The 19,474-nt window shown below is 37.2% G+C and overlaps 1 protein-coding gene across 3 annotated transcripts in view; it reads left to right on the forward strand.

Annotated features, from left to right (window-relative positions):
* The window catches only part of b4galt4 (UDP-Gal:betaGlcNAc beta 1,4- galactosyltransferase, polypeptide 4), a 29,086-nt gene extending 10,632 nt beyond the window's left edge, over window positions 1-18,454 (forward strand). For 2 of the 3 annotated variants that reach the window (XM_079815505.1, XM_079815506.1), the window contains 4 exons: window positions 5,543-5,730; window positions 12,297-12,419; window positions 12,735-12,839; window positions 16,616-18,267. In XM_079815505.1, coding sequence (XP_079671631.1) covers window positions 5,543-5,730; window positions 12,297-12,419; window positions 12,735-12,839; window positions 16,616-16,757 — 558 coding nt within the window. In that variant the 3' untranslated portion in view covers window positions 16,758-18,267. Of the gene's footprint in view, window positions 1-5,542; window positions 5,731-12,296; window positions 12,420-12,734; window positions 12,840-16,615 lie in introns of all 3 variants that reach the window. The other variant, XM_079815507.1, reaches the window with a different exon arrangement.
* Window positions 18,455-19,474: the final 1,020 nt, after the last annotated feature.

A 19,474-nucleotide genomic window follows, 5' to 3' on the forward strand; every position in this document is an offset into this window, starting at 1 on the left:
ACAAATGAAGATATTTTTAATGAAATCCGAGAGCTTTCTGACCCCACATAGACAGCAACACAATTACCACTTTCAAGGCCCAGAAAGGTAGTAAAGACATCGTTATAATAGTCCATGTGACTCCAGTGGTTCAACCTTAAAGGAACACTCCACTTTTTTTGAAAATAGGCTCATTTTACAAGTCTCCTAGAGTTAAATAGTTGAGTTTTACCATTTTTGAATCCATTCAGCCGATCTTTGTATCTGGCGGTAGCACTTTTAGCATAGCTTAGCATACATCATTGATTCTGAACAGTCCATTAGCATCTCATTCAAAAAATGACCAAAGACACTTTCAATATTTTTCCTATTTAAAACTTGACTCTTCTACAGTTACATCGTGTGCTAAGACAAACTGAAAATGAAAAGTTGCGATTTTCTACACCTATATGGCTAGGAACTACTTCCTCATTCCTGCGTAATAGTCGCGGAGCTTCGCGGCCGTACCATGGCTCAACTATTTAACTCTAGGGGACTTGTAAAATGAGCCTATTTTCAAAAAAAGTGGAGTGTTCCTTTAATGTTATGAAGCGACGAGAATACTTTTTGTACGGAAAACAACAAACAATTATTCAATAATCTCTTCCCTGTCACGCTCTTACGCTATTCATGTTGTCGGGCTATTGACGGGTTCTGCGGCAGAACGCCGGCTCACTATTGGCTGAGCACCACATGCATGCATTGCGGTACTTGTGTGAATTGCAAACAAGAGTGACACAAAAGAGAAGAGATTATTGAATAAAGTCGTTATTTTTGTTGGTTTTCGTTGTCTCGTGGAATATTTTAACGATGTCTTTACTACCTTTCTGGGCCTTGAAAGCGGTTGTTGTGTTGCTGTCTATGTGGGGTTAGAAAGCTCTCAGATTTATCCAAAATATCTTACGGGTTTGAAACGACAATTATTGACATCATTTTCATTTTTGGGTGAATTATCCCTTTAACAACAGTATTGTCTGTCTTCTTCCTCCTCATTATTACACTGGGACTGAGTAAGCCAAATTGCTAACTACTGAATTACTATTTTTGACATGCAGATGTGGGCAATTATGTGATAATGTGTTTAGTCTGATAATCACAGATTTCAAAACGGTCTGTTTTTGCAGCTTTATGTCAATAATGGTCTTTTGGACTGAAGAGGAAGTTTTGAGTTATAAAATGTTTTCGTATTACAATCCACTTTTATGATATGACACAGAAAAGTAACACCAGCTCATGATGGTAATGTAAATATACTACATTGTACAATTTTTATTTTGAGGAAATGTAAGGTCAGGTAAAGTAAAAAGGATTACTGAAGCTTGAGATCTTTTGAAAGGTATACATCCTGAATTCCTTTATTTTTTTTCCGGTATTCCAATTCTAGTTTTGCCAGTTTTGCCAGTAGCTCTGTCAGTAATTCTGTTAAGCTCTGATTATTTTCCTGCTTAAAATAACAACTCATTAGGACCATTCACACGAAGAATAATAACTATATATTAGCGTCCACATCAGCTGATGATATTGTTCTGTTTATTCTAAGCGTAAGCTGCAGTTTTGTCGTCTGCCGCTTTAAATGCTCAAGTTCTTTAAAGCAGGATGGATTCTGATTGGCTGTCATTGTTATTATCATTCATTAGCTGGAAAAACATTCTGAAAGTGATTCCAACTATATTGTTAGATTGGTTGATTTTTAGAGCTATATTGTTATAGTTATCGTTATTGGTGTGAGCGGGACTTTAGTCTTCGTGTCACTGACATCATATACTCTGACTAAAGTCAGATAACACTTTACAATACTGTTCCATCATTAATGAATAACTACACAGAGACAAGTGAGTAATGTAGTATTAACACTCAAGCTAACTAACAAGAAACTGATTAATGAATTAGTAAGTAATAGTGCTTAGATGAATGTGGTAGTTCACTATTAGCTACTCAATAACTAGGGGAGAGCGGGGCACAACCCAACGCAGGGTTAGTTGTAACACGCATGGTTTAAAACTTTCCACACATGCAGGATGACGAAACTTAGTGTATTTACTAGTTGCCATATCAACATTATTTAGGGAAAAAATTGCGCCAAAATTAAAAAATCTTTGGAAGATATCACTGAACATTTATTTAACCATTGCAAAAGTACATTTCTTACTTAAGTTTAGTTTTCATCTGTGTTTTTTGTGTTTATTTAAAATAAGACAAATCTGATATTATTGTGATCTTATATCTGTTATTTAACAGTTGAGATCGTTCTTTAATGCTGATCTAACAGTAGAAGACACGAGCCAGGGTTAAATCCCAGTTGTGCAAGCGGGGCATGTTGTCACACTGCGTTACAATGAGAACTACGCTATTATATTCTATACTTTTATGAATTCTATTGAGAAACCATGAGAAAAAGGTGAATAATGACAGAGTCAATGGTCAGAAATTATTAATTATTATTATGTTTTTTAACTGTATTTAGCGACGTGTTTGTTGTCAAACAAAAAAAATGGGTATATTTTTAATGATTAAAAAATGCCATTATTTTATTTAAAAAACGTAATAATTGTATGGCAAAACGTCAGGTTTGCCCCGCTCTCCCCTATGTTTTTCATACCTACTACTACAGTACTACTAGGAACTACTATACACAGGTGCATAGTTAATGTGAATAATGCATAATAATTAATTCTAAAGTGAAGATCATAGTAACCCATTAGTAATGACTTCAGAAGGAATTACTAATTATTTGGATCAGTATTCTAAAGTGAAAAACATAATTCCGTAGTAATAATTACTGAAGCCATTGTAAACTTACGACGTTTTTGTAAGGTTTTCGATAGTAGTGACTCAAGTGTTACTACATACTTCTATAGGAATTCCTAGTAACTAGTATTCCAAAGTGAAGATTATAATAACCCACTAGTAATTATTACTTAAGTGTTACTATCCAAATCCTTACAGAAACCTCAAAAGTTTTCAGTGATTTCAGTCATCATTACTACAGAGTTATGCTTTTCACTTTAGAAAACAGATCCAAATAACAAGTCATTTATTTATATGGATGTAGTAACACATGAGTCATTACTAGTGTGTTATCATTACCTTCACTTTAGAATTAATTATACATTATGCATTATACATGTTAATTATGAACCTGTATATTGTAGTTCTTAGCTATGGAAACAAAAAGATTCGCTATTAGTGCTATTAACTACCACATTCAACTGAGTGTTATTACTTCCTAATTCGTTAATCAGAGTTTCTTGTTAGTTAATAGTCGTTACTAGAATGTTAATATTGTGTTACTCATTTGTTCCTGTGTAGTTATTCATTAATGTATGAACCGTATTCTAAAGTGTTACCTAAAAGTAATTTATTCAAATAATTTGGTTTTGCAAACATATTTCACAGGGGATCACATAAATAACATTCTGTTACCCTAAACGGAAATTCCCTTTATTAGCCTTCACAGTCTAAGTACACTTGAACTAATGCCAAACGTTAGGCGGAGCTCTAAAATCTCAGTTGGCGTGCCCCAATGCTCCTCTCAAAACTGGACTTTAGTCCGTTAACTAACCTGACACAGATTTGCGGTAACAATGGATTTCTACCAAAATCAAGTGTCCAGACCTGCAGTTTACACCCCACTGAGGACAGGAGGCAAAGACCAATTGGCCGACGACACACCCACACACAATAAGCGAAATATCTCTAAACTCTTAAAATCTTTGTTACCTCTTGCTTTACTTTTGTGGGAATGAGACCTTTGTACCAGTCGCACTGAAACATTTAAAATGATACCAAACATGTATAATACTGTATAGTGCTTGTTCACAGTAACCCATATAGATTTCGGGTGAATTATTTAGGAGAGATGGGGGAAAAGGTAGTAAAGGGAAAGACATGTGAATTAAGGCAATTCTTTGATGATTAAATCAGAGTGATGTTGTCTCGGACGGGAATATTAAATGCACAAGAGTGAGTTTTGATGTTAATTTCCTTTGTTTCCTCAGAGAGTCGCCATCTCCTACAGTTCTTACAGTTTCTCCAGTCTTACGTAGTGAAGATCGTGGTAACCTATAGCCAACAACTAACCTATAACCTAGACTTCAGGGCTGTGTTTGGACGGCTATTAGACGTCTTTCAAATGCAAAATTGCTTGCTGGGTAGTTATATTTATTAATGACGGAACAGTATTCTAAAGTGTTACCCCTTTTTATAATATTGAACACAGGAGGTAATAATCAAACACATAAAATATGCATTCTCTGTATATGGTGCACTGGGGATAAACCCATTTCGCATAAGTTTGTGCATTTGTGATAAGAGTTTTTAAGCATATATTCTTCCTTCTGTCATTTCTATAGAAATGGAGTCAGCAGTTCATCTCATCTGTCAATGCACATTCCAAACATTGTATGATGTAAAGCCAAAAATGTTAGTATTTATGCACATGTTAGAAAGTGCTTTGTGTTAAGCCTTTATTATACTTTAGTGTGAGTGTGAGCAAACCAAGGGCCAGATTTACTAAACAGGGCAAATTAGCGTGAGAGCGCAATAAAAAAAAGCGGCAATGGGAGTGGAAACTTCTGCCCGTGATCTACTGACGGCGTGCAAATTAAAGCACACAGACGCAGCCGGATCATTTCCATAATGACCAACACAATCTACCAAAAGTAGTGCAAATCAGCGTCTGGTTTAAGACATGCTTTTTTGGGCGGTAAATATTGGCACAAACACCAGTAAATTGATTAGCACAAACCTTAGTAAATCACCTTACATGATTCATTTAAATACTCTCCTCCCATACGTTTTGCGTCTGAAAGGGAAACTCTTACAAATGCATATGAAATAAGGTCAGCCGGAAAAATAACTGTGACCACGCCTTTTCAGTGCTAATTTTTAACTGCGTGTCTTTAGTAAATCCTGACAGTATTTTTTTTAACTGTAAAAGAGGGTTTGTCCTGGTGCAAGCTGTTAGTAAATCTGGCCCCAAGTCTGAGAATTTGTAGTGCTCGCATAACTCAGTACTACACTGGAAAGAAAAACATCAAAATTACCAAAATATACCTAAAAAAAATGACATATAAAAATAAATTAGCACTTTATTTTCCAGTTCTTTTCCCCATACTATGTACTTATTATAGTAATTGCAATAACTGGGTAACAACTAGGTACTAACCCTGAACCTACCCCTAATCCTAACCTTAACCCATGTAGTTACCTTATATTACCCAGTACTTTCTTAGGTAAGTACACTGTAAATACACTTAAGTGTACGTACTGTAAAATAAAGTGCAACCAAATGACCATATAGCATTTCCGTAAAAATTCGAAATGGAGATACGTGTTTGTAATTTTAAAGTGCACAATAATTGCAATTAGATTAAACAGTCCTAACTGGCTTTGTGTTGGTCCTTTTAAGTCATGAAATATGAGTATTGGTAAAGACCTGGTGATATAAAGGAAGTTGCAACACAAGATTTGCACACGTCTAAAAACTGTGTGTGTATAATGTATGTGTCTGTTTGTCTTACAGGCTGGAGATGCAACATTTAACAGGGCAAAGTTATTAAATGTTGGCTACCTCGAGGCTCTGAAAGACCAGAGCTGGGACTGTTTCATCTTCCATGATGTTGATCTGGTTCCTGAGAATGATCATAACTTATACATGTGTGGGGAACAGCCTAAGCACTTAGTAGTGGGGAGGAATTCCACTGGGTACAAGTGAGTAGTGTCTTCATTTAACACAACACATTACAGAGAAAATTACAGAACATTCTGGGATTTGAGCCAACAACATTTGGATTAGAAATACAACACTATAATCAGTTAGAAATACTGCCTCTCTGATACACTAAAGGCACAGAAGTGGAAACAATACTAGTTTAACAACGTTATTTCAGTAGTGTGATTAGCAGTTTTCAAAACAAGTTTACTTGTACTTTTCCATGCGGAAAGTAAATGTGCATTACAGACCACAGGGCTGGTGGACAAAAACTACATGGAGAGACAGAGAAGTGTTAACATTTCTGATTTGGTCAAGTTATGTAATGAGCGCCCAAAAGTGTGACGTCTTTGCATTAACAGTAGTCGTTCAGTTTAGTTCTGTACACATTATACAGATTTTACCTAAAGTTCTGTGTAAAGGTCTTTGGCACGTGTTGCCACCTGGATTTCACTGGGATTTTTATAGATTTTTGCAATTTTCTTTCCTTCAGAACACTTGTACAGAATTGGCTTGTCCATTCCTGCTTACTTTAATCTAATGAACTGTAATGCAGAGGCAGGACAGTTGAACACGTTCATTTGTTTGGGCTCATAATTATGGAATTTGATGAGCTAATATTGCTTGTCCTCCACTCAAGTTAAAAAATTTTGCCGAAAATTATGGAAATAAGACCCAATGCTTCCTTAATTTTTTTGCCTTGTTGTACTTAGGTAGAAACCTATAGATAGGAGCCTGACAAAAATGCAAATTTTAAAGAAAAACATGAGAAGGACTTAAAGGCTTTTGCATCTGAAGTCTTCATATATACAGTGAGGAAAATAAGTATTTGAATATTGAATACTTGATATTTTGCAAGTTCTCCCACTTAGAAATCATGGAGGGGTCTGAAATTGTCATCGTAGGTGCATGTCCACTGTGAGAGACATAATCTAAAAAAAAAATCCAGAAATCACAATGTATGATTTTTTAACCATTTATTTGTATGATACAGCTGCAAATAAGTATTTGAACACCTGAGAAAATCAATGTTAATATTTGGTACAGTAGCCTTTGTTTGCAATTACAGAGGTCAAACGTTTCCTGTAGTTTTTCACCAGGTTTGCACACACTGCAGGAGGGATTTTGGCCCACTCCTCCACACAGATCTTCTCTAGATCAGTCAGGTTTCTGGCCTGTCGCTGAGAGACACGGAGTTTGAGCTCCCTCCAAAGATTCTCTATTGGGTTTAGGTCTGGAGACTGGCTAGGCCACGCCAGAACCTTGATATGCTTCTTACAGAGCCACTCCTTGGTTATCCTGGCTGTGTGCTTCGGGTCGTTGTCATGTTGGAAGACCCAGCCTCGACCCATCTTCAATGCTCTAACTGAGGGAAGGAGGTTGTTCCCCAAAATCTCGCAATACATGGCCCCGGTCATCCTCTCCTTAATACAGTGCAGTCGCCCCGTCCCATGTGCAGAAAAACACCCCCAAAGCATGATGCTACCACCCCCATGCTTCACGGTAGGGATGGTGTTCTTGGGATGGTACTCCTCATTCTTCTTCCTCCAAACACGTTTAGTGGAATTATGACCAAAAAGTTATATTTTGGTCTCATCTGACCTCATGACTTTCTCCCATGACTCCTCTGGATCATCCAAATGGTCATTGGCAAACTTAAAGGGGTCATAGAATGACATTTTTGTACAAGTTAATATGATTCTTTAGTGTCTAAATGAAAAGTTTGTAATATACTTTAATTAAAAATTCTCATTAGTATTGTAAGAAAACACTCAATTTACCTGGTCAAAACCAGCTCAGTTTTCAGCAAGTCATTTCAGTGTATGTGACTTTAAATGATAATGAGCTTTGCTCACCCCGCCCCCTCTGCTCTGTGGGGCATTCGGTTCGACCCGACACAACACACGTGGAGTGTTGCCTTGACAACATTTGAGGGTATATTTTCGAGAAATAATGGCAACGGGAGTCTCTGAGGACACATCTGAGCAACCTTATCATTTTGAACCGGAGTCGGACCAGGAACAGATGACGAACCCATCGAAGTTCGAACAGGACGTTTCTGAATGGTTGGTTAACGTCATGTCACTTTGATCTATCTTTGTACTGGCAGAGTAGCGTAGTTGCTATGTGTTTACTGATGTGTTAGTTCATTGACAGATTGATGTTATGTTATAAGATTTTTTTTTTACATTACTTCTTAATCAGTAACAGACACCGTTATAAACCATGTACAAAAGTAAGCTTAGAGTAGTGTTACCACGTTAACTTTATCACCCGAGTACACAGTTTGTAATAACAAACATAACGCGTTGTTCATTATAAACGTGGGATTATGAATTATATTGAGAGCGTCATACACAGAAAGCATGCCGTAATGTAACTTACCCTGTAAACTTTAACCTCATTCATCGTGAAGCGTGCAAGCGATTTGCAAAGATTAATATAAAGGTTAATAAAACGTTACACTCACATCTTCTGGAGGTGCAGCAGGAACACGATCCTTTTTTCAAGAGCAGCTTATTAGCAAAACCTGCTTTATACTGACCCTCGTTTATAAAGCAGTCTGCTGAGAAATGATTTGCGCAAACATTGACGTTGATCGGGGAGAATATTCCCTTCTAAAACAAAACTCAGCAGCAACTGGGTCTTCAGCGGTTCGGATTTAGGAACATCAAAATGACTGCTGTGTTCGTTATTACACCCAACAACACAACACCACAATCGCTTAGACGCCATTCTGCTGCAGCGTATCAACAATGGCGGACTGATGACAGCTCGCTCAGGGCGGGTCTGTGTTGAAACGCTGCTGTCAATCAACAATCTTAGGAGGGGCGTACACCGTGTAACGTCACACGATCAGACGGCTCGATTTGAGACAGGGGAAAATATATAAGGAGATTAAAAAAAAACACTGGATGTATTTTTATCATTATAGGATGGTTGTGTACAGGCACTGCCAACACACATTTCCGTATAATCAACTTGTAAAAGTGCATGTACCATTCTATGACCCCTTTAAGACGGGCCTGGACATGTGCTGGTTTAAGCAGGGGAACCTTCCGTGCCATGCATGATTTCAAACCATGACGTCTTAGTGTATTACCAACAGTAACCTTGGAAACGGTGGTCCCAGCTCTTTTCAGGTCATTGATCAGCTCCTCCGTGTAGTTCTGGGCTGATTTCTCACCTTTCTTAGGATCATTGAGACCTCACGAGGTGAGATCTTGCATGGAGCCCCAGTCCGAGGGAGATTGACAGTCATGTTTAGCTCCATTTTCTAATGATTGCTCCAACAGTGGACCTTTTTTCACCAAGCTGCTTGGCAATTTCCCAGTAGCCCTTTCCAGCCTTGTGGAGGTGTACAATTTTGTCTCTAGTGTCTTTAGACAGCTCTTTGGTCTTGGCCATGTTAGTAGTTGGTTTCTTACTGATTGTATGGGGTGGACAGGTGTCTTTATGCAGCTAACGACCTCAAACAGGTGCATCTAATTTAGGATAATAAATGGAGTGGAGGTGGACATTTTAAAGGCAGACTAACAGGTCTTTGAGGGTCAGAATTCTAGCTGATAGACAGGTGTTCAAATACTTATTTGCAGCTGTATCATACAAATAAATAGTTAAAAAATCATACATTGTGATTTCTGGATTTTTTTTTTAGATTATGTCTCTCACAGTGGACATGCACCTACCATGACAATTTCAGACCCCTCCATGATTTCTAAGTGGGAGAACTTGCAAAATAGCAGGGTGTTCAAATACTTATTTTCCTCACTGTATATACACGATTTAGTCTGCTAGTAGGAGCTTATTTATAATTTAAATAAATAACAAATACAATTCATAGCATTACAATTACAATTTGTTAGATTATAAACAAACAAGCCCAAACATTGTATTTGTTTTATGATTTTTTTTTTTTTTTTTTAATGAAAGACGCTTAAATAATGTTTACTGTGAACTGTTAAGTTATACCACTTTGGTTTTCCCCCGATAACTAGGGATTGCTTCTTTTTTTTAAGACCAGCGGTAAGTTGCATAAACATATCCATTATGTTAAGACTGTGTCTTAAGTACTAGTATGACCAACTAGCGGTTAAAGGCACAATATGTCATTTTCGCAGCTAGAGGTCGCTTATTCAAAACAAAGGTGTAGCTTGATGATGCGGAATCATGGGAGTTGTTGTCTTCACCTCTACAGCCGCTGGAAAATAATCCAACGGGACTCAGGCAGAAATCACATTCATGGATGAGCTAATGTATTAAAGATTTATTAAAGTTACTGTAGTATGAAGCAGGGTGGGGCTGAAACCGGGTTTCCACGGGGTCTTAAAAAGCCTTAAAAAGTCTTAAATTAGCTGAAGTATTTAGTTCTAGGTCTTAAATCATTTTAAACAGGTCTTACTTTTCTACCTCTATTGCTCATTGAAATGCTCCCGCAGTGTGTGTGTGTGTGTGTGTGCGTGTGTTTATTCTGGTGTTGTAGTTCTTTCTTTCTCTAGTCCAAGTGTAATTCGCTGTATTACGACTACAAGTGAGACCAACATGCGTCTTATATTGAAGCCAATCAGCTTTCGTGTTATTGGCGCGAGTCTCTTTCGGATTGTAACGGATTTTATACTTCAGCTAACAGCAAAGGTGAATCTTTCTCACCTGCTGTCTCGCATAAGTGACAAGGACCAGGCGAAGCGATTGCGCAAGGTGGATGAATGACCAAATAAAAACTCGCTCGCGCGAGTATACAGAAATATGTCCTATTTCTAGGCTTATTGCCCTTGAACGATCAAATACACACATAATTATGACTGCCTATGTCCATATTGGCAGTTATGTCTTGAGTAAACAAGTTTGGGACGTGTGTCAGTATTGGATCTGCACATTACTGTAGGTCCTAAAGTGAAAGTAGCATAATAAATCCCATACCCGCTCCTTTCTGCGTCGTTAATGTTAAACAAACAACAACAACAACCATTTAAAGTTTTTATTTTATTACTTACTGTTTACTTGATTACTTAATTACTTGAGAACTTATTAAGCAGTTGCTTATTGGTGTGGTTTAGGCCTACTTGTACGATTTTTGGTCATATTTCCCACCCTATAAGCGATCGTGTTATTAAAGCTAGATAGCACACCACTGGCCTAGCCTTTTTTTTTTTTTGTAAAATACCAAACAATATTTATGCATATTGTTTGTATTATTGTCGTGTGTAACTATTGTGAATCTAACATAATATGGTAAATGTGGCATCCTAATTATGAAAAAAAAAAAAAAGACGTACATTTCTGGAAATTACCACCACAAAATTTGACCACCGAAGTAATTTTTCTCAAACAAATTAGCCAAAAAACATATTTATATATATATTGTGAAATTCTGGTGGAATCGAGCTGTGGGGAAATACAAGCTTACTGATACTTTGTTCAATTTGAATAAATTAATTTGCTCTGTGAGTAATTTTGTGATTCTGCATTTCCTTTGTAAAAATGTTTATTGCGCGATATAGGTCTTAAATTCCATTCATAATGGTCTTAAAAAGGTCTTAAAAAGTCTTAAATTTGACTTGGTGAAACCTGCAGAAACCATGTGAAAGCTGCTGGAGCGGAACGAGGCAGAGACAAGCCAGACACACAAGAGCAGTGAAGCTTTTATTATGCGGCAGACAAGAGCTTCCAGTTCTTCCGCTCATGTGTGTGTGGGGTAACACAGCTCTGTTTCATCATATTAGATACATTTGAGTGTGTTGAAAGTGATGTTATAATGCTACTTCACAGTGCAGTGAGCTAGATCGATATTAGGCATGGAAAGCGAGAATTAAACAATAAGACTAAGTGCAACTGATGAATGTCTCCAAACAGTTGATCTCTTGTCTAATGAAACACATCATATATTAAAGCGTCTTAGGTGTTTCCATTGTTTCTACAAAATAAAACTGGAAATCAAGGGTAACGTGGGTATGATGTCATTGATAGGCGACACACAGACAAAATGTCCTGGTTAAAATTGCTTATTTCTCTGAATTTCAACATTCTTGGAAACATTTGGGATAATATAAGTACACAAGTCAACAAAATATATAACACTGTTCTAGTGGTTTTTGGATATTTTAATCCAAAAATCGTACATATTGTGCTTTTAATCAAGGGGAAATCAGTCTTACGTTTTGGTATTAAATTAGACCAATCTACATTTTTATGACTTTAAAAAGTTATGAACAGTCTTAACGGGAAAAAAATGTGATGACTAACTTGTAAGACTCGTCCTAGCAGTTTATGCAACCGGCCTCAGGTATTTATTTCTCTAGCGAGATCTGCCAGGTACACATGCAGACAGTTTTTAAGGTAGTTTGCTGGTAGGTTGTATTAAGCATCTCAGAGATGCTGTCCCCTGTTTTGCAAAATATGGTAGTAAAACTTCTTTAATCACCTTGACGCAACTTGACATTTTCCCTTCTCCACTAGTATTCAGCTACATCGAACATAATGTTAGAGTTGTTTTGTAAAATGACATGCTATAGTTCATGTTTAATATTTAAAAGACATTCATCACTTTTTCCCACTGACTTCCCAGACTCAGATACAAAGGTTACTTTGGGGGGGTTTCGGCCATGACGATGGAGCAGTTCCACAAGGTGAATGGCTTCCCAAACACCTACTGGGGCTGGGGTGGAGAGGACGATGACCTGAGAATAAGGTAAGACCAACTTGGAAGGATGTGCACAAGTACTACACAACTAGTTTTTTCCTAAAGTAGACAAAATTACCAAAATGCAAGTTGCAATGAAATCTGCACGTTGCAAAAACATTTAGAAAAATGCAGGTGCATGTAGTTCTTTTGAGTTCTCTTGCTCTGTGGCCAGATAGTGTGCTAAAAAAGCTGTTTTGTACGTCATGCTGTATGAAGAGGAATGTGTGTTTGAGTGAAGGGATATGTTCACTGCCGTGGTATCTCTGAACACTGCTATATTCTTCTCATTGTTGATGATTTTAATAGAACCATGTTTTTCAGGGTGCAACTGCAGAAAATGACAATAAGGCGGCCGCCTGCTGAAGTGGCGCGCTACACCATGGTCTTTCACAAGAGAGACAGCGGCAATCAAATCAATAAAGACAGGTCAGTTTAAGAGTGAATGAGAAATAAATGTTGCAATATTTGAGTGTTATTCTGGTCTTGCAAGAGACCTTTTGAGAACGTTCATTCTTAAATTATTACACGGCTCCGGGGGGTTAATAAAGGCCTTCTGAAGCGAAGTGGCGCATTTGTGTAAGAAAAATATCCATATTTTAAACTTTATAGACTAAAATAACTAACTTCCGGCGGAAAGCATCGCAAGCTTTGTCGCCTCTCGCAGATAGTGCTGGACAACAAACTCAAGCCCCTCTTCTCTTATATTGAAATCCTCCGCCATTTCTCTTTAAAAATTCTCGTTTTAGACTCTAATTCATGACCTGTGTTTTGTTTTGCTCTATCCTCTGCGCTTCCGCGTTCGTCAATACGAATGCGTCAAGGGTTACTCTTTCGCCCGTAAATCGATGCGTACGGCAATCCGCCGGAGGCTAGTTATTTTAGTCTATAAAGTTTTAAATTTGGATATTTTTCTTACACAAACGCGCCACTTCGCTTCAGAAGGCCTTTATTAACCCCTCGGAGCCGTGTGGAGCAGGTATATGATGGATAGATGCACTTTTATGGACTTCATAAACGAGGCAACAATTCACTGCCATTATAAAGCTTGGATTAGCCTGGCCTTTTTAAATAGAACTCCGTGTGAAAGAAGAATGTCATATACACCTAGGATGACTTGAGGGTGAGTAAATCATGGGCTAATTTTCATTTTTGGGTGAACTAACCCTTTAATAATTTTAGTAAATATAATAATTTACTCTGTTATTATTGTATACCGTTTAATGTACAACAACACTGAGGTGCAAATAGTATCTGCCACAATTTATAAGTATAATCTAACTATTACGCTCATTGTTATTTTAACATAGTGTAAATAGAATATATCGGTTCAATTCGATTTCACGATGTCAGTTATATGAACTGAAGCTTTAATTTTACCTGCTCAAAGAAAACATGCTTCCAAGTCCGGGCACAGAAGACAACAGGAGCATTTAGAACAAATGCACAAAATACTAAAATCCACTTCAGGAGGTGGTCTGGGCTCATTACAGTCAAAACTAAAGTCTAAATGCGTCTGGTTGTTAAAACCACAAGTCAATTTTACTCCTCGCAACAATGCAAAAAATTAGCTGATGATCAATAAAGTGCAGCTCATATCTGTTGTTTTCGGTGACGTGGACTCCAATAAATCTGCATATAGTGCGGGAATTGGAGATCGGATTTATATCCGTTTTGCGGAGATACATTTATGTGACCAAATGTAAATGAAATCGTTTTGATAAATCAGATAGCTTTGATGTACACACAGCGCGTGTGTTCTCCAGGTTGTGCTTACCAGGTTGTTCATAAAAGCCTAAATGTGTCCAGATGCCACCTTTTAAAGTAGTTGGAGCATTTGAATTACTCGCACTCGAGTATCGCCTCCCTCTGCCATTGTATGCTACCTCGACAAAGCACGTACGTGACAAATGACGTCAGAAAAGAATCAGTACATTATAATTGGTTATGGTCTATTACTGAACCGATACCAAATCGTCCTCGTCTGCATCGAAGGAACGATTAATTTCGACACCCTTACTCAATTGCAGCAGCTTCCATTTTCATCACAGAAACGCCAGTTTCGCAGAAAGTGATGATTGAACACATGGAATGAAAACGCTATTGTTTAATGTAATATTCAAAGTCAAATCAAAACTTTCGATGGAAACATAGCTACTTTTCAACCTAATGTAAGGAATCTGGGGGTTACATTCGATTCGTCACCTAAACTTTGAAAAACAAATCAGTTCAGTGGTAAAGGGCAGTTTCTTTCATTTCAGATCATTTGCGAAATTAAAACAGTTTTTGTCTCCAAATGACTTAGAGACCGTAATCCACGCCTTCATAACATCACATCTGGACTGCTGTAATTCTCTGTACTGTGGCCTGCCTCAAACTACTATCTCCCGCCTGCATATTGTGCAAAATGCTGCAGCGAGACCTTTTACCGGCACGAAAAAAGAGAGATCACATCTCTCCCATTTTAGCGACCTTACATTGGCTTCCCATTAAAGGGTTAGTTCACCCAAAAATGAAAATTAGCCCATAATTTACTCACCCTCAAGTCATCCTAGGTGTATATGACATTATTCTTTCAGACGAATAAAATCGGAGTTATATTACAAAAGTCCAGGCAAATCCAAGCATTAGAATTGGATTCATAGTTGCTCTGTTTTTGAAGTCCATAAAAAGTGCATCTATCCATCAAATAAGTGAAGTTTTAGTAACTAATTTCGGGAGGGGCATGTCCAGATAATTAAACCTATCTAAATAATGGAGTACGCCAGATAATGTAACCTAATCAAACCCAAGTGGAGCACGTCCAGATAATTAAAACCTAATTAAACACGAGTGGAGCATACTAAACTAATCAATTCAATCAACAACAGGAGGAGTGTTTATATACAGCTGACTCACCTTCCTTTCGTTTCTTAGCATCCCTCCACCACCCCATCTCCTCACTTTGATTGAATAAAAACCTATTAGACGTCAACTCAATTCATAATGCAATAAAGTCTAGTTCTAGACCAATCCTATCACGGGGGGGATACTCTGGGTTCGGGCCAAAATTCCGAGCCCTCCCACGGACAGCACGCCAAATACGCATAATCTTTACTCCATTTAATTTGATGTAAGTGTGAACTCGTGAACTGCTCCACGCGGCTCTGGGGTGTTAATAAAGGCCTTCTGAAGCGAATCGATGCGTTTGTGTAAGAAAAATATCCATATTTAAAACTTTATCAAGTAAACTTTCGGCCCACCGCCTTCCCTGTTCAATTTATGGAAAAATTGTTGAAAGTTCCCCTGCCGATCAAAAGACTAACGCGACCAGGTCCGCTCGTCATGACGTCACGTACGCATCTTGAGTTTCACTTTCAACATTCAACACTTTTCAATGGAAGGCGGTGGGCCGAAAGTTTACTTGATAAAGTTTTAAATATGGATATTTTTCTTACACAAATGCGTCGATTCGCTTCAGAAGGCCTTTATTAACACCCCGGAGCCGCGTGGAGCAGTTATTTGATGGACAGATGCACTTCTTAGGGACTTCAAAAACAGAGCAACTATGAATCAAATTCTAATGCTTGGATTAGCCAGGACTTTTGTAATATAACTCAGATTTTATTTGTGTGAAAGAAGAATGTCATATACACCTAAGATGACTTGAGGGTGAGTAAGTTATGGGCTAATTTTCATTTTTGGGTGAACTATCCCTTTAAGTTCAGAATCGATTTTAAAGTTGCAGTATTTGTGTACAAGAGACTATCTGGTGTTGCACCAAAATACATTAGTGACCTTCTGATTCCTTACACTCCCCAAAGAACTCTCAGGTCGTGTAATCAGCTTCTTTTAACTGTCCCACGTTTTGGCTGTAAAACTTAGGGTGGTCGCAGCACCTAAACCCTGGAACAGTCTGCCCTTCAATGTGAGGTCTGCTCCTTCATTAGCCAGCTTTAAATCATCCGTTCTCTCTGGCTTTTGATTAGATCGATATTGGTAGATTTTATATTATTTATTATCTTAGATTGTATCGGGTCAAAAAAATGTATATTGTGTATCTGCCTCGTTTCTTTTTATGCTTTCTTTTATATGCACTTTGTCTTATTGTACAGCACTTTGTTGCTTTTAAATGTGCTATATAAATTAAATTTGACTTGACTACTGAAGAGATGCGTATTTTCAGTGCGGCATTAGACACTTTGCTTTCACTTTGCCCAACACAGGATGCAATTGTTGGGCCGTACTCAACAGATGTGGAAGAAGGATGGTTTGAATTCCTGTTCCTACAAGGTTCTGTCTGTCGACAGATCACAACTCTTCATCAACATCACCGTGGACATTGGCCAGCCTGGGCGTGCTCATTGAGCCGTGCGTTTGGATACTAAAATACAATGGACCGCTTGCATTGAAACACAGCATTCACCTGTGCCTGCCAGAGCTAATACTAGGTGTTGTTGCTCCACACCAGGTTGCACTATGGATCTGACCTGTAAGATAACATGGCCAGAAAACTGATCAAACACTACTTTTGAAGTATTACAATAATCAAGTAGAATTCAAATAGATTGATCAGGGGCGTAAAACAAAACGGATTTAATATTCATTATAGTTTCATATACCGTAATGCGTTCTGTATGGCTTGTATTCAGTTAGGTCATCACAGAATATGATAGGAAGGGAGTAATAGGAAACAAAAGCACTGTACCTGATTGGTCAGTGATCTGTTATTATGTACAGTAGGCTTAAATATTGATATAGATGTATATGGGCAGAGCAGGCGTACTTTTAACAAGTCTGCATGTTCTATGATGTTGATTTCAGCTGAATATGCTTCTAATATCCGTCTGGTGGAAACTTGTAGATTTTTTTAGTATGTTTTTGGGTCCAGGGATAATGTTTAATCCGTACAGTTTTATTTCAGTGAAATGTAGCTGTAGATGGGATCATAATTTGACATTAATGCCATTGACAGAATGGCTGATCACTCATAAAACTGGGTGTTGTTACTTTACTGACTTTATGATCAGATAAAAAGAGACTCTACTTCTTCTATTTAAAAACCCTTAGAACAATTCATACACCACAGAAACTTTCACTACCAAAGCCGAGTTTTACTAGAAACTAATCTTGAGCTGAATTTCAACACAATATAGCCTTGTTATCAAACCAGCTGATGTACGTTTGGATTTTATGCGGACGGTTATGAACTGGAGAATCTGTATGGTCGAGCAGGTCATTATTGTTCTGTTGAATCTTGACAAACAGAAATCAAGCGCTCTGTATGTTTTTTTTTCCAGAAACCCTAGGCTAAAAGTTGCACAACAATTTAAAAAAGTGCATGAAGATCAAATTAAGTAACAATATGCTTATTTTATATGATTTTTTTGTCATAATTTGATTCTTATTATTTCAGAAAAACTGGTATCGTCCTGGTATCACATCTTTACTCAAACTTTACATTCTGTGGCACACATTTAAAACATTTGGGTGTTGTAACTGTGAACATTTATATGAATTTTATACTGTGAAACAAATCATGGGTAACAAGTGTGTGAACATTAATCAGAGGTTTCCACAAATAGGGTGCAAATTGGGATCACGTTACTTTTTGTATAGCAGTAAGGGTAGAAATCATCTGTGGAATGGGGACTTATATTTTAGATAAATTGTTAAATGCCATAAAATTACCACACGAGTACCTTTAAACGCACTGAATATACCCTAGTGAAAAATAAATGTACTAAAATGTATTTGAAATCCATTTATTTTATGCACTACAAATACATTTACATATGTATGTACTTAATATAAATACCCTGCAATTATACTTTTGGGATACTAAATTGATATACTTAAAGTCTGCTAAATCGGAACAATTCATTTTTGTACTTAAAGGGATAGTTCACCCAAAAATGAAAATTAGCCCATGATTTACTCACCCTCAAGTCATCCTAGGTGTATATGACATTCTTCTTTCAGACGAATACAATCGGAGTTATAGTAAAAAAGTCCTGGCTAATCCAAGCTTTATAATGGCAGTGAATTGTTGGGTCATTTTTGAAGTCCATAAAAGTGCATCTATCCATCATATAACTGCTCCACACGGCTCCGGGGGTTAATAAAGGCCTTCTGAAGCGAAGTGGCGCGTTTGTGTAAGAAAAATATACATATTTAAAACTTTATAGACTAAAATAACTGCAGACTAAATAGACTAAAATAACTAAAATCTCTTTAAAAATTCTCGTTTTAGACTCTAATTCATGACCGGTGTTTTGTTTTGCTCTATCCTCTGTGCTTCTGCGTTCATCAATACGCATGTAACTTTTTACTCTTTCATTTGCGTACCTCTGACCGCCGAAAGCTTGTTATTTTAGTCTATAAAGTTTTAAATTTGGATATTTTTCTTACACAAATGCACCACTTCGCGTCAGAAGGCCTTTATTATCCCCCTGGAGCCGTGTGGAGCAGTTATATGATGGATAGATGCACTTTTGTAGACTTCAAAAATGACCCAACAATTCACTGCCATTATAAAGCTTTGAAGAGCCAGTACATTTTTTATATAACCAATTGTATTCGTCTGAAAGAAGAATGTCATATACACCCAGGATGACTTGAGGGTGAGTAAATCATGGGCTAATTTTCATTTTTGGGTGAACTATCCCTTTAATGCACTTTAGTTATCCGGAAGTAGTGCTGAGGACCAACTAAAGATATACTGCAGTATATTTGATTGTGCTAAAATGGAACTATTACAAGTATACTTCAGGTAAACTTTAAATATCTTGCATTTAAAGACTGATATTATACAGTGATCACACTATTCTTACTTAATAGTGACATGAAAACACATTTTAGGCTTAATTTTAAGAAATGTGCATTGTGCAATAAAGTAGTAATCCAAATAAAGTTATTGATATCAGTAGGTCGCAAGCGATATGTCAGTAAATATGTTAATGGATTTGTAGTACTTATATGAAATAATTGTTTTGGTACAGGTTTTTTTCACTAGGGTATAGTCCCCTTGAAATGGTGATTTAAAAGAACAAAAACAAAATTATAGTATAAATAATATATTCAGT

Source organism: Gobio gobio (genome assembly GCF_949357685.1).
Source record: "Gobio gobio genome assembly, chromosome: 4".
NCBI classification, from domain to species: Eukaryota; Metazoa; Chordata; class Actinopteri; order Cypriniformes; family Gobionidae; genus Gobio; species Gobio gobio.